This window comes from Sinocyclocheilus rhinocerous, unplaced genomic scaffold, assembly GCF_001515625.1.
Source record: "Sinocyclocheilus rhinocerous isolate Xijiao unplaced genomic scaffold, SAMN03320098_v1.1 scaffold1687, whole genome shotgun sequence".
In the NCBI taxonomy this organism is placed as follows: Eukaryota; Metazoa; Chordata; class Actinopteri; order Cypriniformes; family Cyprinidae; genus Sinocyclocheilus; species Sinocyclocheilus rhinocerous.
This window is the reverse complement of record NW_015660051.1, coordinates 1,204,414-1,228,223: the sequence shown is the minus strand read 5'-3', so window position 1 is coordinate 1,228,223 and position 23,810 is coordinate 1,204,414. Positions and strand designations below refer to the sequence as shown.

The 23,810-nt window shown below is 37.3% G+C and overlaps 4 protein-coding genes across 5 annotated transcripts in view; all 4 read left to right on the top strand.

Annotated features, from left to right (window-relative positions):
• LOC107724824 (ADP-ribosylation factor-like protein 13B) overlaps nucleotides 1-1,226 on the top strand; it is a 4,696-nt gene extending 3,470 nt beyond the window's left edge. Inside the window, exons 7-8 of the mRNA XM_016533901.1 lie at nucleotides 742-838; nucleotides 942-1,226. Coding sequence (XP_016389387.1) covers nucleotides 742-838; nucleotides 942-1,226 — 382 coding nt within the window. The remainder of the gene's footprint in view (nucleotides 1-741; nucleotides 839-941) is intronic.
• Nucleotides 1,227-1,301: 75 nt separating this feature from the next.
• LOC107724834 (transmembrane protein 35) lies at nucleotides 1,302-4,289 on the top strand. Its single transcript, XM_016533910.1, has 3 exons — nucleotides 1,302-1,409; nucleotides 2,219-2,410; nucleotides 3,137-4,289. Exons 1-3 carry the CDS (start codon nucleotides 1,377-1,379, stop codon nucleotides 3,497-3,499), a joined length of 588 nt encoding a protein of 195 aa, XP_016389396.1. The 5' UTR covers nucleotides 1,302-1,376; the 3' UTR covers nucleotides 3,500-4,289.
• Nucleotides 4,290-5,936: 1,647 nt separating this feature from the next.
• Nucleotides 5,937-16,646, top strand: LOC107724835 (centromere protein I-like). 2 transcript variants are annotated; one of them, XM_016533911.1, is made up of 21 exons: nucleotides 5,937-6,348; nucleotides 6,606-6,743; nucleotides 6,917-7,035; nucleotides 7,528-7,635; nucleotides 7,773-7,821; nucleotides 7,942-7,988; nucleotides 8,127-8,216; nucleotides 8,302-8,433; nucleotides 9,232-9,357; nucleotides 10,432-10,552; nucleotides 10,656-10,750; nucleotides 10,973-11,090; nucleotides 11,204-11,206; nucleotides 11,374-11,438; nucleotides 11,662-11,771; nucleotides 12,719-12,854; nucleotides 13,037-13,161; nucleotides 14,758-14,806; nucleotides 15,281-15,499; nucleotides 15,913-15,954; nucleotides 16,080-16,646. In XM_016533911.1, the coding sequence occupies exons 1-21, from the start codon at nucleotides 6,186-6,188 to the stop codon at nucleotides 16,212-16,214; spliced, it is 2,190 nt and encodes a 729-aa protein (XP_016389397.1). In that variant the 5' UTR covers nucleotides 5,937-6,185; the 3' UTR covers nucleotides 16,215-16,646. The 2 variants fall into 2 exon arrangements, with proteins under 2 accessions (XP_016389397.1, XP_016389398.1); XM_016533912.1 differs by lacking the exon at nucleotides 11,204-11,206.
• A 374-nt stretch (nucleotides 16,647-17,020) lies between these two features.
• The window catches only part of LOC107724836 (dystrophin-related protein 2-like), a 162,943-nt gene continuing 156,153 nt past the window's right edge, over nucleotides 17,021-23,810 (top strand). Inside the window, exon 1 of the mRNA XM_016533913.1 lies at nucleotides 17,021-17,579. Within this exon, the coding sequence (XP_016389399.1) occupies nucleotides 17,444-17,579 (136 nt within the window). The 5' untranslated portion in view covers nucleotides 17,021-17,443. The remainder of the gene's footprint in view (nucleotides 17,580-23,810) is intronic.

Genomic DNA, 23,810 nt, shown 5'->3' with positions numbered 1-23,810 from the left:
ATGGTTTTATGTTTACGTGGCGCGATGCAACGCAACGCGTAAAAAGACAGTATAAGTCATTATAATCCGTAATTATGTCCCCACTGGATGCAACAAATGCCTCGTTTGTAATGGGTTTTATTGTTTTTGTCTCGTCGCACCGGGAAACGGCATCACAGTATGGTAAGAGGCGTAACATTTCCGTCAAACGCTTGAGGCATTCGACCAATCACAACGCACTGGATAGCTGGCCAATCAGAGCACACCTCGCTTTTCAGAACGATGAGAAAATTGTAATATTATGAAATATTATTGCACTTTAATATAACTGTTTCTATTTTAATATATATTTAAAATGTAATTCTTGTGATGGCCAAGCTGAATTTTTAGCAGCCATTACTTTATAACAGTTTTTAGTGTCACATGATCCGTCAGAATTCATTCTGATATGCTGATTTGGTGTTCAAGAAACATTTCTTATTTTTTATCAATGTTGAAAACAGTTGTACTGCTTTTTACATTTTATATAAACTATTATAATTTTTTTCAGGATTCTTTGATAAATAGAAAGCTCAAAATAAGATTTTTTTTTTGTAAAAAAAAAAAAAGCTAAAGTCTTTACTATCACTTTTTTTTATTATTAATTCTTTCTGAATAAGAAAAAATTCTAACTGACCCAAACTTTTGAACATTTGCATGCATCTTATCTAATTTGTGTACATTTAAGATAATAAGATGTATGCAACTCATCTTGTCTTGCAGAACACGTACAAGCAAAACAGACATCCGTCAAGAACAGCACAATGAAACTGTGAGGAAAAATGGGACTCTTCATCCAATCAAAAATATTCTAAATAAGGTTAAATATCTTTATCATGTGTTTTTTTTTTATTTATTTTTTTTACTAATCTGTACTGTTGTTTAATTTACTTCACTTATTGATTTACCCTTGGCATTTGTAGGAGAACTCTTTAAAAAAGAAAATAAGCAAGAAGAAGAAGAAGGTGAAGGTTAAAATTAAGAAGGAGAGTCCAAGCAGAGGAGTAAATGAAGAAGAGGTGGAGGAGACAGAAGGAAATGAAGCAGAACAGGACCACAGCAGCCAGAAAGATAAAGCCAGCAGTGTATTACTGACTCCCAAACGAAGGAAAATGAAACGCAAAGCCAAAGTAAAAGAGGAGAACTCGGGTCTACCAGAGTCCCCCAACAGCGAGGTCTCCAAACCCTCTAGAGGTATTGAAACTTAAGTGTCATTAAAACTATGAAATACCATATTCTATTTCATTTCATGCTTTTAACCTATTTATTCACAGGAAATGAGGAAATAAAGAGAAAAAAGAAGACGGTTAAAGTAAAACGAAAGAACAAGATAAACACGGAGGAAGTTCCAGCAGCTTATGCACAGCCTGTTGATCTTTCAACTACTTTTGGTGAGTATCAGTGACCTCTAAAACACTATTCGTTTTGATCATGGCTGCTCTTGGGGTAAATTTAGGCCTTGTGGGAGAAATTGTATATACTTATTGGCAGTAATTGTTCTACATTGATATTAAAACAATAAAACAAACCAAAGCATTTGCTCAACGCAGACATGCAACTTCAGGGATCTTATCTATGCACAATCAGCTTGTAACACTCCAAAGAGAAAGGAAAACTTGAAATCGCATCATATGACCCCTTTAAATGGTAATTACATTACCATAAAACGTTCTCAAGCTTACTGAAGGCAAGTAAACAGTCTATAGTAGGGTGACCATACGTGCCATTTTCCCAGGACGCGACCTGGCCAGGATTTCTATATTGCCTAAAATATCTAGGGTTTGGCTTTGTTTGCATGTGCAGACCGATCGGTGTATGACATCGGTTCCTTGTGTTTTCGAAACGCTGTCGAGGTACTTTGAATCAAAGCAATATAGAAATCCTGGCCAGGACGCGTCCTGGGAAAATGGCACGTATAGTCACCCTAAAATAGTTGTCAAACAGAATTCCTTTGTTGACACTGGGTTTTGGGACTACAGACAACAGTAAAAACCGAACAAAACATGCTGTTTCTGAACATCCTGCGGTCTCTTTGCACGTTTGCTGACGCCCCCTAGTGTTGCACTGCAGTTGGGTACTATTGGCTTTATGACTATGACATTGATCAACCGCAGCTCCCTCTCATGGTGCTTCCTAGTACTGAAGCGGAATGACATGCAGCCATATTTGACTGTATTCATCAAGCCCTTCCCCCCTTCAGCATCTTCAGCAGGACAGTGAAGAAAGCTGGAGCGGGACAACGGATGCCAATCGAAAGGAGACTTTACCGAAGATGGCCTCGCCAAGAACAATAACCATTGTCGCCCTTTCCTTTGCACTGGGTCTGTTCTTCGTGTTCATGGGTACAATAAAACTCACACCAAGGTTGAGCAGAGATGCATATAGTGAAATGGTAAGTGATCGTCGCTAAGCAGCATCCATAATACGCAAATGCTTTGTTTTAGGAGGGGGTGCGAAAGTAACGGGCTGTTTTTGCATTTTCTATAAATTGTCCGCTAGGGCTGTTGGTGACTGCTTGTGTAATATAATTTGCATTCTTCGTATTGGCTGTGGAGGTGAATATAAGTTAAGGTCCATTTAATTCCATTTATAATCTAAGATATAAGAACGACGTAATTAGATTCCTGATTATGAGTCGAATTATTATTTTGTGATATCGTTCTAAAACAATCCTTTTGAAGCAGCTCCTGATAAAGCAATGGCGCCGCTTTCCAGCAAATTCTATCTTCCATCTGCAGGCGCAGCAGCAACTGTGCTGATGTCAGAGACATCATTATATATATATATAATAAATTACAGTACAGTTCAGTGCAATACAGTTGGGTCAATATGAGCATTAAAATAATACAAAAAAACATTAAAAGTAGCATTAAATTAATACCAAAAAAAGCATAAAAATAGCATTAAAATAATAATAAAAAAACTCATATCAAACATTTGCACCCATTGCATCTATCTATCTATCTATCTAGCTGTCTGTCTGTCTGTCTGTCTACTGTATCATTTCATCAGTTATTTTTGCAGTGCACATAATACATTTTTATATGTGTTCTTATTTGTGTTCATGTTAATTATTCTTGACAAAATTATAAATTTCATGTTTACGTTCCCTTTCCAGAAAAGAGCGTACAAGAGTTATGCAAAGGCCCTTCCAGCATTGAAAAAAATGGGCATTTCTTCTGTACTTCTACGCAAGATTATTGGTACTCTTGAGGTGGGATGTGGAATTGTTCTGACCCTTGTGCCAGGGAGACCAAAAGACGTGGCCAACTTTATTCTGCTGCTGGTCATGCTAGCGGTGCTTTTCTTCCACCAGCTAGTTGGAGATCCTCTAAAACGCTATGCCCATGCCCTGGTATTTGGTATTTTGCTGACGTGTCGGCTGCTCATTGCTCGTCAGGGTGAGGACCGGCCTGAGAGGGAGGAGAGACGAGAAGAGCAGATCACCGCCCAGGAAAAGAACAAAGTCAAAGTTTCTTAGCTCCACAGTTTCACAAAGAGCGCCTGGCACCAGATCTGTTTCTCTGGATAGTAGGAGAAGATGCTCGGAAAAAAAGACAGTAGTCCCAAAAGGTGATTTATGTCCCACAGCTACATATCAGCAGCCTGAAAATCAGATCTTATGTTACCTTTACCTCATGTCTCACCTGTAAAACTTCTTAAAATGCAAATATTCCGTTTGGATAATCACTATTGTGTCAACTGTTTTGGCTGTGGTTTTGCAACAAAAGATTAAACTACTGTTAATCCCTGCTGTATTTATTATTATTGTTTTGGCCCTGCATTGAACAATATCCTAAACGCCACTTTTAAGGTTACACTGTGATACAGGTAACTTCAAATGTCAACAATTTTTGTGATGTTTTATTTACTTTTTGAACTACTGTCAATGAATACTGTACAAAACCAGTTCTGTTTACATTAAGATTGATTTTTTTAAGAAATGCTGTATATCATTTGTTAAAAGGTTAGTCAGATGGCAGACGGTAGCTTTTCTGTTGCCTCAAAATCTGTCACAGCCTTCACAAATGAAAACATAAAAGCAGTTTGTTCAGTTACACATAAGTTCTACATATTATTAATCTTACTGTATCTATTATTTCTTAATTTACATTAAATAATATTTCGTTGTTTCTTTTATCAAATTTGATTTTCTAGTTTGGATCTTGAACTACACAGTCCAATAAAAATCGTATCCTTGAATTCTGCTTATGGTTGCTTTCTCCTTTTGAGTCAAAGAACTACCACATTGTTTCATTCTTAAATGGATAAAATATAAAATAGTTTTTGTGTTTTTTCAGATTTTTTCATTTACTCTATTTTCTTTAGATCAATTTGTTCCTTTATACTGTTCCTGAAAACCCACCACTGTTCACTTGAAGTGTTTTACTAATTTTACATACTTGATTCAGGTTATGCATCACTACTAATAAACTGATGAAATGAATCAGGTGTGTTAAATAAGTGATGCATTCAAAATGCACAGTGCTGGAGGGAGTAGAATTGAGAAACCTATCTGATATGTTTGGATGTATACTGATCATTTGCTGTTTGTAACTGCATAAAAATACCTAACAGAGAACATGACCTGTGTCTAAACCTTTACCAGAATGCCCAGCTAGTTCATGAACTGAATTGTGCATTCTTAGTTTACACAGAATGGGTCATATTACACTCTTGACAGTGAGGGAATAAACTGATGTTTGTGCATGCAGATGCTGAACAAAGATGAATAAAACCTCTATGCAGTTTATCATGGAGTTTGGTGACAGTATTAAAAACATCACTTATGATTTTTATGTCTTGCTCACTTTTTTTTAGAAATTTGAATACGAATATAATATGTTACCATTAGTATATTCTTGTCTAAAACAGACTGTAAATTAGTCAACCATATTTATGCTAATTATCCTTGCAGCATATATGCTATTCAGTATATTTAAGCACAATGCAATGTAAACCAGTTTTACGAACAAAAACAAATATCCTCAAAAAATAATTATCCTCACAAAAAATAATTTCCAATCCACCAAAAGAAATATTTAAAGTGTACATGTGTAGTATTTTCTTAATTGTAGTATCATCACACAGTAGTATCATTGTGCCCTTTTTTCTTTTACAGTTCTTACCTTTTAATACCAACATATCTATTTATCAAATATAGTCAACTCAGTATATTCTTGTCTCAAAATCTGGTCTGATGTTCTGCTGTTATATAATGTATATTTTAATTCATTTTTCAACCACTTTGACGTTGCACACGCACTCCAGTAGGTAGCAGACATGCACTTTCTACGTTGGTTTGCAAACCACCATAAAACATCACATGAAGTAGAAGAGTGGATCCTACCAGTGATACCTTGGACATAATAATAATAATAATAATAATAATATCCAATTTAGACATTGATTTAACCATGTGTGATATAATTTGTTATTTTCTCATTGCAATCATAACATAAAACATATAGGAAATGTACTTATTTTATTGGCTAAATATTATATTCATAAATGTGTATTTTCCTCAACATTACCCAATTTAAATAATTTTCTTTGTGACTAACTACTTAACTATGACACGAACAAAACTGCGGCCTTTTATGAATATAAGCCTTTTTAAGCCAAAAACCACCCCTTAGAGGAATTTCTCTAAGCCACAGTAGCCATGTATAAAATATTATCCGTATAAAAATATCTACACTCGTGGAACTTCCCTTGGTATTTATTTGCGGGTGCATCTAGTTTGCATTGTTACTATTTAAAACTGTACACAATTGTTTATCTTTTAACACATTAACAATGATAAATGCAAATTACGAATTCAATGAAAAAGTCAATTTTAAAATACAATCATATATTAATAACATCTTTATATTATAATATAGCTAGCTGCAGTAAAGATATTCCGCTTTAAAATGTTAAGAGATAGAGGAAATGTTTCTGATCCAAGCTACCTGATGATGGCAGTAATGCACTGTTAAGTGCGGTTGCCAGTAAAAGAAAGAAGAAGAAGAAGAAGATATTCCGCTTTCAGTTCGTACAGGAAGTGATCCAGTGCGCATGTTCAAACGGTCGCGGCAGATTTGGCGTTTGGTTTGAATGGGTTACTTCAGCGACCGAGACAAGCACGCGACAGGTAACAAATAATAATATAATGTATCGAAAAAATGGCCGATTTATCTAACCTGGCGGGGTTAGGTTCCGAACCGTCCGGAGAAATAGACTCATCTGCCTCCTCTGCGAACAACAGAAGTTTGCGTTTGGCAGAAAAAGAAAGGCGAAAAGGCGAGGCGGATCCCTTTGGTCTCGCGGTGAAGTATTTGTCTCAGGGTAAGTGCAGCATAAAACATTATAGAAACGTATTAGAAAAACAACTTTAGAGCGTTACAGTTTAATAGTAGGAACGCGTTTTTTAAATTTAATTCATTGTTCTTTTAGTTCTTTTGTTTTTGTTCCTCTGATAACAACTCTGGACGACTTCAAGACTGTTAGGTCTTTTGTTTATCTGTGTGAGGGTGTCGTCATCAGATACTGCATCACATCTAAGTGCCATAATATCTGTTTACATGTATTGTTGTATGTTACAGTGGAAGCTGGCACAGTAGTCAGAGGGAATGATGAGCTGGAGAGGAATATGGTGGTGGTGGAGACAGTTGCTCTCAGTAAGGGTCTTCCTCCAGAGGTCATCACAGTGCTACTGGACTTGGCTTTAAGCCTCAATGCAGGTAATACAATTAGGGGATGCACAGATTTCTTCAGCTGTATTTGTTTACATGAGCAGGAATTCATCATGAGAAACATTATAGCAATTAGATCACAGTCAAACATATCATCCTAATTCTGCTGCGTGCCTTTAGTGGTTTATGGCACAGATAATTAAATTCAGTTTGTGCAACAGGAACCGCGAACTGTACCCGGGTGCTGAAGTTTCTCATACCTGCCACAGTGGTGCCGCAGGAGGCTATTGTGAAGGGGGTGTCGTGGCTATGTGTAGGGAAAATGCCAATGAATGCACAGGTAAGGGCTGTTAATTGGTGAAATGGCTGTTATTTACTTTTGCTTTATAGGTCTCAAAATTAAAGTTGAAAATGAAAAGTAATCTATTTTCTAAATACATATTATAGGTTTCATTGTGAAAGATTTATACATGTTTCCTTTTTATTATTTTATTTTTTACCTTGTTTATTACATTTTTAATAAGGTCTTTTCATTTAATTATTTAAATCTTTAATCTCAGACTCATGGTGGAATGACAGACTTCTATTTGGTTATGTTTTTAGGGCTTTGACAATTATTTAGTCTGCTTAAACCTACCTCTGCAGGCCCACATTCTTCTAACTCCATTTTTGTGTGCATCACCCACATCTCAAATTGTGGTTTTCTTTTTCAGTAATCTGTTATACTGTAAATGTATGTCACAATATGAAAGAACACAATCTGTCAGTGCTTCCATTTCATTGCCATTTTAAACATTCAGTTCAGTCTCTTAGTAACATGTTTTCTTTTAAGGTTCTTTTTGTCCGCTGGGTACTCACTGTTTTTGACCTGATTGATTGCAAAGACAACCTGAGATCCATTTATGGCTTCATTTTCAGCTTTGTGACAGAAGAAAATCTGGTTAGTTGTGCTTTGCAAATGCTTCTTTTAATTTAGAAAATGTCTATGTTGTAAGTATACTGGCTTATGTTTTATAATTGCATACAACATTTTTATTTTCATGTTAATTTACTAGGCTGTTTTTTTTTTTCTTCCAGTGCCCATTTATTTGCCACTTGTTGTACCTTTTAACCATGAGGGAACATGGTGAGCTGTTAAATAAGTGGTTGAATTTTTTTTGTCTGTGAGTGAATGCTGTAAATAATGCATGATGTTATTTGCTTGTTATTCTGATTATTATTATTTTTTTCCCCCCCACTTTCATAGTTCACCCGTACAGAGTCAGGAAACTGTTGGATATTCAGGCTAAAATGGTAAAGACTATCTATTAAAATAAACACCTCAATATCCTCATCATAAATGTAGACTAACTGTAGTGGTAGAGAATGTTTCTTTTAATTGGATACATTTCATTTGACAAGTACTTTGTGTTTCTCCCTTTTTCTTATTAGGGCAGACAACCATTTCTCACCCAACTTCTAGCACTCTACAAAGTGTACTGCCCAGACTTAGTGACGCTCTCTCTTCCATCAAGAGTGAGGGTTAGTGCATTTATTACTTCTCTAGCAGAACTTTGTTCTTCTGCCAGATGTTTCAGACTCTTAAACTGTAGTTTTTTTTTTCCAGACTGGATTCAAGAATCACAATTCCACCTGGAAAGTAGCTCTGAGTGCTGTGCAGAGGAAAAACAAGGGTGCTGTTTTAGTTGACCAGAGCCTCAGCCTGGATGTGAAAGAGAAGCCATCCACTAGAAAGAGGGTAAGATGTCATTTGTGTAATACTGTAAAGAGCTTTACAGAACACTCACTGTTAAATAAGGGCTGTAATAAACATCACAACTTTTAACAGCGTTTAAAACACTAGGATTTGCCTAAAAGCTGGACATCATACACAATGACACAGGCAGCATCACATGCAACCAGACTTTCAAATTGTTCCACAGAAACATGCACCTTGTTGCCAGGAGATCCATGACAAATGAAAACAATATAGCTGCATCTGAAATTGCATACTGTCTAGTAGGCACTTTATTTAGTTTGAAACGTTTTTTTTTAATGGACGGGAAGTATGCATATGAGTAGTATAAAATTAAATTAGGATATATTTCATCCGCCATGTTGTTACTGTTGCGTGACCTACCAGTGTTGTGTTGCTTCACAATGCAATTCACAAATTCTGTCCTGTGGCCTCTTGGGATAGTAAAGTTTTATCAGATGCACACTTCAAAATATCGCCAGAAATAGTAGGTCATCCAGGTACTTTTTGCCTTCTGGTTTATGAATACTATGAATACTATTTTCACATACTGGTTTTTTCCTCCTACATATGGAAGTAGGCATATTCAGATGCAATGTAGGTGTTCTAAAATTGGTACTAGTTGACTTTCGGCAGCTAGTGTTGAATCCTCCAGACTGGAAATTGGGGCAGAAGACTGGCCTTGTATATTCCAGACTTAAAGTTTTTATGTTCTGAAATTATATGAATGGGGGACAAAAAGAAAATGTGTCAAAGTCTTTAATTTTTAATCTATAAACTGAATGTATCTAATGTCCATAGAAACTACATCACCTAGCAATACCTCCCTTGAGCTCGGCATTCGACAGCAACTCCAACAAGAAGGTGTTCCGCCTGCAGGAGCTCCGTTCCTTCAAAGAGCTACTGGAGAACATTCACAATATAGAGGTAATACACATCTCTTTTTCTTTCGCTCACAATATACGTTGTCTGTAGAATGAAGCATTATTTGGGTCCAGTTGTGTGTTAGACATCAGGCAATCAAACTTTAAACAAAAAGGCGTATTGCATAATATTCATCACATTTACCCGATCTGATGAGTAAACCAAAACACATCTGCACCACAGTGGTTTGGCCACTTGGTGGAGCTAAGTCTTCACATGACTGATCAATGAGCATGTCATTAAGTCTGCCATTTCATTGATTTTGCTGCAGAATCTTTCACAGTAGTCAAACTTCTCAGATGTAAAATTAAGTCTTTGACTTGTTTGATGTTCATCAACACGGTCCTCTATAAATACTAAACAATATATTACATTCAATTGACAAGTCATAGAATATTTACAGTATTCAATGACACCTCGCAAACAGTCTACTTGATGGATCCACTAACCTGATAAGCCTTATTTAATCTCTTTTTAAGGTCTGCAGACATTTACGCTTCATTCTGCACAAAATTAATATCGTCACAGTGTTCCTGCACCACTTTTTTAGGGTTGACTTTGCAGTCTGCAACAGGGAAGGATTGAGAAAGAAACCGGTGGAGTCAGTCATGTGGGAAATAAAAAACAGTTAATTTGTGGCCATGGGGAAAGATCATTGATTCTTTCTTACTGTGGCAACCCCATCATTAGAATCAGTAATTTCTCAGATGAATGATACATTTGCTTGTTAATTACAGAAAGACTCAGCCATGTCCATTGTCAATCTGTCACTTAGTTTTATTTATTTATTATTTGTTGAATTCCCATATTGTGAGGCGGTTGTTTGTAGACTGACACACATTACAGTTTTTGAAAAGAGTGAGAATGTAGAATGGTGGAATGTGTTTCATCTAAACTGTTGTATTAAACTGTCAGTTTCAGTACAGGTCTCAAAGGAGCCAGAAGTATGACTGAATTGGTTTATTTGCCTCCAGCTGTTTTGACAGTTCTTGGTTATGATATACTGTCTCTATGTTGTGCAGATGCACGTTGTATAGCATATTGCTGCTTAATGTTGAAGTCATAACTTGTTTTCAGCTGCCTGCCCAGATGGGTTCACTTCTGGGATCAGCTCTGGCTCTGCACTACCTGGACTGTGTACAGGATGAATCTGCCTCCCTGCGCCTTAACTTTTGGCTTGGACACTCGTTGCAAGAGGGTACATTTTCCATGTCATAATACTAAACCTTTTCAGTCTTATCTAAAGTTCTCTATTCCCTGGACCTTTATAGATGCATTTTATTCTTGTATGTTTTGGGCAGAGCTTTTACTATGTCCTGTGGATGGGAGTTCTGACAACACTTCTGAAGCCTGTCGCTTTCTGAGCACCATCCTCTTTTCACAGCAGTTCCTGCAGGTACGACCAAGCAACAGAAGACAAGTATTAAACCAATAAGAAATTAACCTTGGCAGCCTCAAGGTTGGATGTTTAATATCAGAAACATGTGGCAGTTTATACCACAAATCCCAGGATCTATCAATATTTTTTCTGCCTTTCTTTCTCTTCTGCGTTCCTGTATGATCTCCCCACTTGTAAAATCCCCTATTGACAGGGTTTGTATTTGTACATTGTTCTCAGGAGGGATTCTCCAGCACTGAGAGTTTTCTTTATAAGTTTCTGAGTGTGTGGGATGGCTGTCTGCTCCGGCCGCAGATCCTGGATCTTCTTAGTGACATCCCCTTGATGCCAAGCTTCTGTAAGTGTCCCAATTACCTCTGCTGCAACCAGAGGAATTCAAGAAAGACATTCTCTGTTCGCGTAACTTTTTGCATTCGCTGATTTAGTGAATTTTTTTTCTTTTGTGAAAAGCAGGTAGCATTCTAAAAGATGGGGAGTCCTTACCTCTAATGATGATAATGGCATTTCTACATTGTTTGTTGATCAGACATCATATTTTGTTGTCTTGAACATTTTATTTGGTCAATACAGAATTAATGTAAGTAAAACTGTAACTTAATGTTTCTTTTCTTTGTCTGTAGACATGCATAAACTTCTCTTTGAGCCACTGAAGCAACTTTATTTTATCTCCACAGTATTTTTCAAGGTTTGTAAAGATTTGTTGTTGTTTTTCTTCCTTTCTGTTTGTTTGTATCAAGCACGAGCATGGCCATGTGAGCCAGTGAATGCTTAAAAAGTTCAGACATAAGTGAATTACTTTTTCTACACAAAGCCGTGACATCGTTACACAGCTCAGCAGTTGAAAGCAGGGTTTGATTTTTTTTTTCACCCTTATCTGAATGTGCCTTTTCACATTGTCCTCCTCACAGTGTAGTGTCATCGAGTGTCTGAATAGCATGCTGGTTAAGTGGCTGACATGGCATTCCGTCAGTGCATTGGAGGGCGGATTGGACATCAGTCTTAACAGCAACAGCGCCATGTGAGTATACCAAAAATATGAAATAAAAATCGACAGTATTTAGTTTCATAATAATCCCTAGTCTTATTTTGCACAATTTATTAGTTATCAACAAGTTTTCAAAAACCAAGTTTGTTTGTTAGTGTAACCAAGGCCATGTAGGCAGAGAAAATAATATTAATGCCAAAAAATATTTCAATTCTAATGGTCCAATCAAATCCCGATTAAAATCCCAGCGTTATTTCCAGCTGAATATTCTTGGAAACATGTTGCTTTATAGAATTTAAATAATATGCAAATGCTGTTGTCTTTAATTTGACTCTCACTTTACTGAGTCCTAAGAGTTTTTAATGACTGTCAAAAACTCACAGTCTTGGGAAACATTGCAGAAATAATCTGAAGAAATGGTACCACACTTCAGCGATTGTACTCTTAAAAGTCTCGCCTGAGGTTTACCACTGCAGATTTCTTTATATTTATATTTAAAAGAGATCAATGAACTGCTCCTGTAGTCGGGCTCCATCTGAACCTCGTTTACCCTAAAAGTGTTCTGTGGAACGGTATGTAATGAAGTGCGGAGGATTTTTTCCCTCGCCTGTCATGTATTGCTTCTCTCTTGCTGCTGATTTGGTAATTTTTTTATTACATTACTGAAGTGCACAGCTGAAGGAGAAATTATGATCAAGGGCAAAACCCTGTTTGACTGCGTCGGTGTGCCATGCTTCAATGCGATACACCCATTATTCCCTTTTTTGCTTTGGGTCTCTGTGCTGTGCCGTGCGAATTGCGTGGGTGCCAAGCATAGCACAAAGACACATCTGGTGTGTACTAGGTGTGATTTAAAGCTAATTTATTGTTCTCTCTTGGAGAAATATAGTACGTTCTGCAAGGAAACTAATTTTTCACATGTTAGTTTCTGTATGCTTTCAAAAAAGTGAGTGAAAAAAATAATAGACTATTCTTCCTAGGACTATGACCTTGTCCGGCTTCATGGACTCTGTTATGGAGCTGGTTCGCTTTGTGGGATTACTGGCATCTGAGGGACTCCGTCTGGAGAACTGCCACGTTCTTCTGCTCAACCAGACACTTGCTTTCTATGAGACGGTACACTCAGCTATGATTAACTTAATTAACATGATGTTCGTGGCAAAGTGACATCAACTGAAGTTCCTGCCTGAGTTTCACTAAGATTTGTGTCCTGATTTGAATCTAGTAGATTTAGTACAACAAACACTGATGTTAATTTCTTTGTGCTAATACAGTAATTTCTCTCTCCTCATGTCTAGGTGTGTGACATGTTTCTGAAGTACAGCTTGCCTCTGATCATCATGCCTCCAGCTGGGGTTTTCTACCCAGCTCTCTTTGCCACAGACTCAGTCAGCGTGGATCGACTTGGTTACATCATGTACAGGTATTATATGAGAGCTATAATAAGCTTCATGGGTAATTTCATCACTCTGGTCAATCCTGGAGATTTTCTGTTTGAGATGTTAGCCTGGCCATGCTAGATTAAGGGCATCTTCTGGAACTACTTTTGGGTGATTGAGCTGGGCAACGGTAAATTCCTCTTCATCACATGTGCAGTTCCCATGGCAGTGTGTGCTGCTGGCTAAACTGAGGGCAACAGCTTGAACCTTCAAATGCATTACATTGCTATGGCATGATGCCTGTAAGCAATAGATGAAATGAAGTATGAAGATCCTTTCATCTGCTTCAGCACACTTAACTTTATAAGTGCTGCTGTGAAGGCTTTAAAGGGATAGTTCATCCAAAATGCACAAGTCTGTCATTAATTACTCACCCTCATGTCGTTCCAAACCCGTAAGATCTTCGTTCATCTTTGGAACACAAATTAAGATATTTTTGATGAAATCGGAGAGCTCTCTGACCCTCCCATAGACAGCAACGCAACTGTAATGTTCCTAGGTTCGGGGGGAAAGCGTGCGTATGTGTTGTGATACTCTCTAAAATGGTGGAAGACGGTAACTCGGGGGAGAAGAATTGTTGAATAGTCTTTTTTTTTGCGCACAAAAAGTATTCTTGTAGCTTCGCAAAATTGAAGTTAAGCCACTGATGTCACATGGACTGTTTTACCGATGTCCTTACTACGTTTCTGGACCTGGGAACATTACAGTTGCGTTGCTGTCTATGGGAGGGTCAGAGAGCTCTCCGATTTCATTAAAAATATCTTAATTTGTGTTCCGAAGATGAACGAAGGTCTTACGGGTTTGGAACGACATGAGGGTGAGTAATTAATGACAGAATTTTCATTTTGGTGTGAACTAACCCTTTAAGGTGTTTAAGATTGAAGAATAGCCAAGCTACCGCTTTCCATACAATGAAAGTGTATGGGGGTTTATAGTGCAAAGCTCCAAAAAAAGACACAGAACCACAAAAGCCATATGAGAACTTGTGAGGAACAGACCAATATTTTTGCCCACTTGCTAGGCTTTTGTTTAAGCCAGGGGTGCCCAAACGCGGTCCTGGAGGGCCGATGTCCTGCAGAGTTTAGATCCAACCCCAATTAGACACACCTGAACCACCTAATCAAGCTCTTACTATACATACTAGAAACTTCCCGGCAGGAGTGTTGAGGCAAGTTGGAGCTAAACTCTGCAGGACATCGGCCCTCCAGGACCGAGTTTGGGCACCCCTGGTTTAAGCGTATTACTATCATTGGCTTAAACATGCTGAGGGAAGAGTCAAACTGGAAAATTCATATTTCCACATAAGTTTACAAACCAGAATAATTATGTTCCACACAAGTACCAGTATTAACTAATTCTCTCACATTTTCTCAGATTTCTCATAATATAGTACAGCTCAAAAGTAGCATTGATATTCTGCATCATTGCTGAATAAAAGTATTAATTTCCTGACCCCAAAATTGTAGTGTATATCTCACCTAACTATTTCATGTCCCCTCTTATTTTATTAGAACAGAATTAATTATAGTATAATATGCTAACTTTATTAATAAAATCCTGTTGTTATTTCCTTTTCTCAGGTACCGGAAGAATCTGACCTTGGCTAAGAAACAAGAGCAACAGAGAGAGGTAATGAGGATACTGTCTCGTAAAATTAACACACGGCAAAGTCATGAAATGCCAACTGTGCGTATGCAGGAGGTTTTGTTTCTGAATAATTTACTTAGGATGGGTAAATTAGAAGGACCTTCAAGCTTTTAAGAATTTACAATGAAGCTCCTGCAGGCCATTGCTGTAATCTTCACCTTACCTGCTGGAGATGAAAGGAGTCTTCTTGATTGAATCCCAGTGAGACAAATCATGGCACTGATATTGCAGTAAATGATATGGCCAAATAATTTGATGACAGGATTGCACTTTTGTTATATAAATTATATGGGTGAAGGTTTTTATTAACTCGCACGGTGATTGTCTCACTCTGTAACCCATTAGATCTCTTAAGTGGCACCAGGCACTTTGAATTTGAATTTACACATTTTTATTGAGCTTAAAATGTGTCTTGACTTTTTCATTTAGTTTCATTAATATTTTCTTACATTACAGCAAACATTCCACATTAGCAGAAACACATACAAGGAATTTAATCGGAACCTTCAAGCAATGGTGAACTCCATGTGGAACTCCTGGTGGTCCATCCCTGGTTCAGACATTGAGATTGACAAGGATCTCATCGCTCTAAGCAAAGTGGCAGAACCCTGGTGCCGTTTCGACCTCATCCACCACCCAGCGCTTTTCAGCTATGCCATCGAATTTCATCAGAGGGTGAGTGAGATATTGTCACACTAGTGACATTTAAAAGCACAAGAGCTTGTAACAGTACAGTGATGCTTGACTCATCTCATTTGGAGTGAAGGAAAGGGACTAATTAGATGATTATATTACATCAAGTGTGTAAAGCCTTGTGTGTCAATACCGGGGACAGCGCAGCCTCCACTTTTCACTAATAACTTTAGGATTGGACAAGGAGATAAATGTGGTATTAATGTATCTTTTATAGAGGATCCATTAATACAGAATCACATTTTATTATTCATGGAAACTGTATGGGACTGGAGTTTTCATCATCTTTAATAATACAAGTACCTTTTTTTGGTCTGACTGCAACATTCAGCAGTGTACTACTGAGATTTAAAGCAAAGGGAGAACAATGAATATTTATGTGTTCTCTTTATCAGTGTTGGCCAGAGAAGAAGAACGTTGATCTCGGTTCCATAAAGGTACTAACGTTATATCATCTCTTTTTTTATTAAAAACGTATTTTAGGTCCACATGAGAGCTTGTTTTTACTCCTTTTATCCTGTTGCAATATTCCTCACAGTAACTGTTCTTTTCATGTTTGCAGATCGGGAAGTACTGGAACTGGTATATGGAGTTTCTCTTTAATCAAGGCTTTGATGGCCTCAACAATTTTATTCGGACCAACACTGGCCACAGCTCTGGATTGAGTAGTCAAGATGACAGGCAGCCCACGAGTTAGCCTTGATGCTGGCAGGAAGTCCAGGTGTCAGGGGGGTTCATAAAACATGTATATATTTTATAGTCATCCTCCGTTAGAGGGCAGAAAAGGAACCACTTGCATAACTGTAAATATTAAATGTACATTACAAGCCATTTTGTTACTTTTCAGTGTTTTCTAGTGTTGTGTATATTTTAGCCCCTTTTTGCTTTTTATCTTTTGTGCACAGAAAACGGAACTAAAACATTGTGATAAAGCCTTAATATTTGAAAAAAAAAAAAAAAAGTATGATTGCTTTAACTGCCATCTAAAATACAAAATCCCATTATTTTTAACGATTTAAAACTGGTGATCAAAGATTGATGAATAGTCTTGTTTATTATTCCCATTGAACCAAAAGCAGCTATGTATCTTTGATTGGTCTGACATTAAAATAAATCCTTTGTTCTCAGATCCAGCATGAGGTAAAGCAGTATGGTGCAGCCTTTTTTTTAAATTTTTTTTTAATCAACTGTACATGAAACTGGACTTATTTGAGGACCTGCTAACTTGCAATGATATAAGGATTTTGTATGATATATGACTCAGATTATAGTTGTTATTTTAAAAGTAATTCACAACAGATCTGTTTTTAATTTGTCAAAAGGCCAGGTTGTACTGATAAAACTATCATTTAAAAATATGAATTGTTAAAAATGGTTATTTAATTTAACATACACAATTAGCCATTTTAATAGGTTGTTTTGCTCAAAGACCTCAAACTAGATTTAATGTAGTTTGAATGCAAAGGATAAACATTCTGATTCTCACTAAATCAAACCCAATAAAGACCACTGTTTTTCACAGAAACACTGTAAGCGTCCCCGGACGGTAACTTGTTCCAAGTGCATCCTAGGAAATGTCAGCATCAATGCAGTGTGAGGCTGTGAGCAAAGCTTTACGTTTTACAGCCCGTCTCATAAGTGTGAGCGCCTTTCACTCTGCGTGACACATCTTCGTGTTTATGACGGGCTCTGGAGATGCCACGCGACGATGTGTCCCTTTTCTGGTTCGTGCTATTTTCAGCGCGAGCGCGTCATGATGCCGTCCAGCAAACTTCATCTGGAGTGAAAGAAGAATTCGCGCACACGTCCGGGATTACAGCTCCTGCGTTATCGTGAATTGAGGCAGGTGCAGAACTTCAAAACGATGAATTCTACGAGCGCAGAACTACGCGATCTACCTTGCTCGGCTGATGTCCTTGTTCATGTATGAGAGATTATTCGTTCATCGCCGACAGCCCGATCATCACTTCTCCACAGCTTTCCTCTTTTCATCTGAGCGTCCGTGTAAAATGGAAGTCTGAAGTGCTCCACTTTCGCAGTTTCTCACCTTTCAAAGCAAAAGGTAGGACTTTATTTGCTGTACTTGACAAGTGTGCCGTGTTGGTTCACGCGAAGCCTTTTTAAGTTTCAGTTCAGAGACTGGAGATAAATTAAGATGATGTCCTTTATTATTAATGCAAACTCCTCGATCGCTGGCACAAAGAAAGGCCTGATGTGAACTGCCTTTCTTACCGGTTGACACGTCAAGCCAGTGTAGCAGATCTTGTGGTTTAACATCTTGTCCGATGCTCTATTAAGAAAAATATCTTGCAAGTGACGCTTCAATTATGGTGGCCTGCCGGTGACTTTGAGCTGATTTAAGCGTGTCTGTGTAACCTGTAGGAACGGCAATCATGAAGAATGAAGGGTTCTAGTTCCGCTTCTTATCGATTCCTGTTTCATTATACGTTCTTTAAGTAGCCTACTTTTGTGGAAGAAATATTCGGAGGGGAAAACATGCAATTAAGCCCTCTGCAGTCGTTTGGCATATGAGATCATTTCAGATTTCAACAGAACAGGTCTAACTTAACAGGAAAAATACAATTCTTGCAAAGGTGTGTTTACGTAGACTTATTTTTAAAGAGAAGAATGCAATCAAATAATTGGAAGGAACTATATATTAAGTAAAAGTACTTACTAGGTCTAACATTTTCCCATATAACAGTAACAAAACTCGTGTATTTTTGATTAAATCTAACGACTTTAAAGTACAACATAGTATAGTCTTTATTTTAAGTTGAATATTAAGTATTTTTTTCTGTAAAAGATTCAGATTAATTCAATAACCGCACCGATTCGTAAGGGACACGACTTTAAAGTACAACATAGTATAGTCTTTATTTTAAGTTGAATATTGTTTAAGTATTTTTTTCTGTAAAAGATTCAGATTAATTCAATAACCGCACCGATTCGTAAGGGACATGAGTCATGCAGGTGTCAGACTGCACACTATTTGGTTTTGATTCACTAAAAGCACCGACTCGTATGATTCCATAGCCTTGGGAACATAGCCTATTTTATCTGGGGGGTGCTGGGGACGGGGCTTGATGTTGCAGGGCGGAGCCATGGTGGGGGATTTTTGACAAAATCCTAATATTAAACAGCCCAAACTCTTATTGATTAACATACACATGAAGACAGTTATATGCGAACCAATATATATTTGTGATTTTAGTTCAATAATCTTTTCTTTAATATTTCTATTATTTAAAGGGATTTTACTAAATATTAACATTGCTGATAAGCAAAATTTTTGGTCAGTGCACTTTGGCAAATTCTCTCATCAGAAACAACAAAGTGCAGATGTACATGTGATGTAAATAAGAGATTAATTCATCATACACTGCATACAACATCACTGATTATAACATAGTTTTTTAGAGTGCTTACTCTATACTGAATTCAGTTATATTCTCTGATAATGTATGTTCTTTGCTCGCTTCCACCTTTTTCTTCAACGCGGAAGTAAGCCTATGGGTGAGACTTCCAGATCATTAACCGCTATAGGTAAATAACGAGGCGAATCACAACGTGCAGTAAACGGTAAAACTGTTTGCATTACAAACCAGTGTGTTCATAAATAAGATAATACATTAAAATAATATAAGACACACCAGTTTTCAATATCAAGCAGCAAAACGTACAGCTAAAAATAGCTGGATGCAGATGAGACCGGAAGCCAGACCCATACAATTTACAAATGGCCGCGCCCATTTTTACGACAAGAAAAAGGTGGTATTTGTTCGTTATTTGTATAATCGTGGACATGCGGCGTTATAATTAAACTTAAAATGTCTTTTTATTAGCCTAATCGTGATCAGATTAAACACAAATTCAGTCTTATTAAAATATTTTATGACATTATATATTGTAGGTCTACTTGCCTAAAACGTTATGATGTGCGTAGTTAATAGATTATGTTAGGCTACAGTGGTTTGAGCACGCTTGACCAGAGACTAGAGTGCAATTAAAGAGCTGTGCTTATTGGGATTGACGGTGGCCGTCTTGAGAAGCGAGAAAGCCTCGGAAAATGGCTCATAAAAAAAGACGAGGACGTGAATGGTTTTTACAAGTCGGAATATGAAATTACGGTAATATCGCGTGAATATTTCACATGAAATTCTGTCAGTGTGAGGGGGAGAAGTAGGGACGCGCGCCGCGAGGCACCCAAGAAAAATACAACCGCTTTAGGCTATATTTCTGGTCAGGTTAATAAATAATTAATCCCAAAACTATCACAGAAATGATGTATTTTAGGGATGATCGAGGGGTACAAGGAAAATCTCAGACCCGACCCTGCGGCTGGGGGTGCTGCAGCACCCTCAGCACCCCTAGTTCCCACAGCCATGTATCAGGGCTCGCACAATTTCAAAATCGCTGGTAGCCCTTCGGGCAGACATTCTTCAGATTTTGGTAGCCCAAAATGAATTTAAGTAGCCCGAATAATAAAAAAAAAAAGACAACAGCTAAACTTCACTGCGGACAAATCAGCATGATTAAAAACTTCAGTGATCGCTTTTTTCTTCAAATAACAAGTCAAGAGAGTAGGGGTGCAACGGATCACAAAACCCACGGCTCGGACCATATTGCATTATCATATCAGACTTTGAGTAACAGATCGGATCATTTTACAGATGAGCAAAAAAAAAAATGGTTCTTTATTATTTAAATAACAGAATACTTATTTGATACCACAGCAAAAACTAGTAGCATATATGGATGTAACGATTCACTCAACTCACGATGCGATGCGATCAGCTTGTGAAAAGTTACACGCATTGTTGTTCATTTCTATTAATGCAGTCGTTGCCAGTCTGTCTATCAAGTAAATATACAGCACAGAGTTGTACTGGCAGAATTCCCCATTTGCCAAGTGAAAATTAACAGCTTCTATTTATTGTAAATTCAATCTGTAATCTGTTGAGACTGTAGAAACTATTGACATCAACATAAATATTGATACAATCATCACTCATGCCACAGTACTTACAGTTTTCAGTGTACTTTAGCAATAAAGTGACAGTATATTCCAGCAGTCATATTAACAGTTGCTTCAGGACTGTGAGGAACTTCTGGGTTTCCTTGTGGCACTCTACAGTGCGTTTCATGTTTAAAACACCAGCAGGCCTGGCCCGCATCCATCTCAATGTGGTGTCAGTGTTCATTAAACTGTGACCAGCAGAGCAAGACACCTGGACTGATTCATACTGAGGGTGTCTGTGTGTTGAATGTGCACATCATGTGCATGTCTATCTATGAATGTGTGTTTGATTGTATGGATGTGCACCGTGTATCAGTGAATTTGCTACCAGAATGGACTGGCGACCAACCAGAACCCTAGTGTTTGTATGACAACTCCATATATTACACCCAGACAGGAGGTACATGTTACTGGAGCACGATGGGTTGGGAACCGAGGATTAGCTTTTATTCTAAACCATCTCCAGAACCAAACTATTTTTATGACTATCTGTTCCAATAACGGTTCTCATACATGCACCATTCTACTAAAGCAGAGGGAACAACCTACTAACTACAATCTAATAGAATAGTCCCTTCCCTTCCATCATGTAAGGAAATCTGCGTCAGTGCATGTTTTTTTTTTTTTTTTGGTTAATTTAAGTGCATCAGCTGGTTATTTGAAGTGCACTTTCTTCTTTTTGAAATTCTCATACTATTTATACTACAAAATGGAACAGAATTGGGATGCAACTAGAGATTCATTTACTAGGCTCTTCTGAGCCTCCACTGGTGCCTCAGTATAGCTGGATTCCCAAAAAAGCTGGTTCTTTTTGATGAATCAGCAACATTCACATGATCAGTTAAGTTTCTAAACAGGTTACTTTAAGGAACCACTGTGAACATGCAGTGTCACCAGTGTACTTTAATTGTTTCCTAAATGAATGACTCTTATGAATCAATTATTTTTAATGATTCAAAAACACACAGCAAAACCAGTGTAGTTGAATGACTCTTCTGGTTCTTTTTAGTGATTCAAAAACATGCACTGTGATCAGTTGAGTTCAATTCCCAAATGAATGATTCTTATGAGTTTTTAAAAAAATATATATTTAAAATCACACAGTGCGACCAGTGTAGACTGATTTTCGAATGAATTACCTTTTTGGGGGTGGTTCGATTTATAATACTCATGGATAACTCTGAGCAGTTGCTGAATTAATCTGACTCAATATGTCATTTCCAATGTACGTACTTAAGGTTCATGCAGTGATGTTTTATAAAAACTTGAAAAACTAAAAATCTTTATTTTTTTTTGTCTAAAATTTTTATAGAGCTATGACCAGTTATTGGATATTATGCAACCTGCCATAACAAAAAAAATCTGCATAATTAAAAAAAAAAAAGTATTAAATTTACTCTGGTTTGTTGTGTCTGATAAAGTCTGAAATTACCTCATAGCAACAGACCTGGGAGTGCAATAAATATAAAAGAGCTGCTTATTTACAAATATTATAAACAAATTCATAATGGAATTAAGGAACTAAATGTATTAAATTCTTTATGATTTCTGTCTCTGTACTGCACAATAATGTTTCCTTACGTGTGAATCACAACATAAGCTTTTCTGGTGGCACACAGGTGGCACACAGTCTCAGTTTCTAAGTAGAGACCCAAGTGACAAAGCAGCTGGGCTTCCTACATTAATTAGCGTTTAGAGGCTCATACGTGACAGGTCAAGAGGAAAAGACTGTCCCCGGCTTACAAAAATAGAGACAAAAAGTACACGGTGTTTTAACAAGTGGTTTAACAACAGCTTAAGGGGGCTGAAGGAGTCATACCACCCCTGTTTAAGAGCCAAGCGAAGCTGCTCTATCACAATATACCATTAAGCCACATTCCTGGGCCAAAAAAAGTGTCGGAAACCGATAATGGAAGTTCTTCAAATACAAGGAATCCGTGCTAAGAAACAAATGAACAAGGCCTGAGCCTGGAGTGGATTAAAACACTGGCAGCCATAATTGTTTAGTGCAATCTTACTTAATAGAAAGAAGGCAAAATTAGAGCACTGAATGAATTGATGAGGCAGAACCCGTAAAGAGCAGCACCTCTCGTTGGGGTGTGTGGGCCGGGTGATTATTGCTCTTGTGTTCCACAGTAAATACAGCAATGCATCATAATGCAGGTGTAACAAAAGGCTCAAAGCGGGGATGCAGAACCCAATTTGCAGCTCTTTATTACAAAATAAGGGTGAAACACAAAGATAACAAAAGAGTCAGCAACAAAGGAAGCAAAGGTATTATAAAGAGACTTACCAACACAGCAAGTCGAGGTTCCCACTTTCCATGACTTTCTCAGCTGTATACAAGACCACCGGAAATAATTAAAAAAAATCATTCTATGAAGATAAATCATTGTCACAGAGAAAAACATTTTTATAGACATCTAAAATATTTCAACAGCTAGAAGGAGCACTTTATAGCTGGTAAAATATTTAAGAGCTAAGTCTAGTTATAAAAACAACAAATTCTCTATAGACTCTATATGACTCTCAAAGATGTCATCGATTTCCAGGCCTGAAAATCACAACATAAAATTGAAAAAGTCCAGGTTTCCATTCATATGACACATTCGTGAGAAAGTCTATGGAAATCTTTGGAATCTGCTTTCACTTTAGTTCAAAGTATTTTGTCAAACACTGGTAATGTTCTGATATTTTCATGTGTGTGAATGACGCAGGGGATACAGGGCTTGCAAAATTTCAAAATCGCTGATAGCCCTTCGGGGCAGACATTCTTCAGATTTTGGTAGCCCAAAATGAATTTAAGTAGCCCGAATAAAAAATAAAAATAAAAAAACATCGGCTGAACTTCACTGCAGACAAATCAGCATGATTAAAAACTTCAGTGATTGCTTTTTTTCTTCAAATAACAAGTCAAGAGAGTAGGGGTGCAACGGATCACAAAACCCACGGCTCGGACCATATTGCATTATCATATCAGACTTTGAGTAACAGATCGGATCATTTTACAGATGAGCAAAAAAAAAAATGGTTCTTTATTATTTAAATAACAGAATACTTATCAGCAAAAACAGCAAAAACTAGTAGCATATATGGATGTAACGATTCACTCAACTCACGATGCGATGCGATTGATTTCACAGATTTCACAATACAATTTTCTCACAATTTTTCTTTTTAACAAAATGAGATTTAAGATGAATTATAAATGAAAAGGTGTCCTTTTATTATTTCTCCAACAAAATGCTGCACATTTCTTTGTGAAATTGAAAT

Bases quoted from the DNA above. Each gene is read 5' to 3' on its own strand.
- LOC107724834 (XM_016533910.1), top strand. From the start codon at position 1,377: ATGCACAGCCTGTTGATCTTTCAACTACTTTTG. The intron at 1,410-2,218 runs GTGAGTATCAGT...TCCCCCCTTCAG, and splicing joins TGATCTTTCAACTACTTTTG to CATCTTCAGCAGGACAGTGA. The intron at 2,411-3,136 runs GTAAGTGATCGT...TTCCCTTTCCAG, and splicing joins GAGATGCATATAGTGAAATG to AAAAGAGCGTACAAGAGTTA.
- LOC107724835 (XM_016533911.1), top strand. From the start codon at position 6,186: ATGGCCGATTTATCTAACCTGGCGGGGTTAGGTTCCGAACCGTCCGGA. The intron at 7,989-8,126 runs GTAAAGACTATC...TTTTCTTATTAG, and splicing joins TGGATATTCAGGCTAAAATG to GGCAGACAACCATTTCTCAC. The intron at 14,807-15,280 runs GTAATGAGGATA...CTTACATTACAG, and splicing joins AACAAGAGCAACAGAGAGAG to CAAACATTCCACATTAGCAG.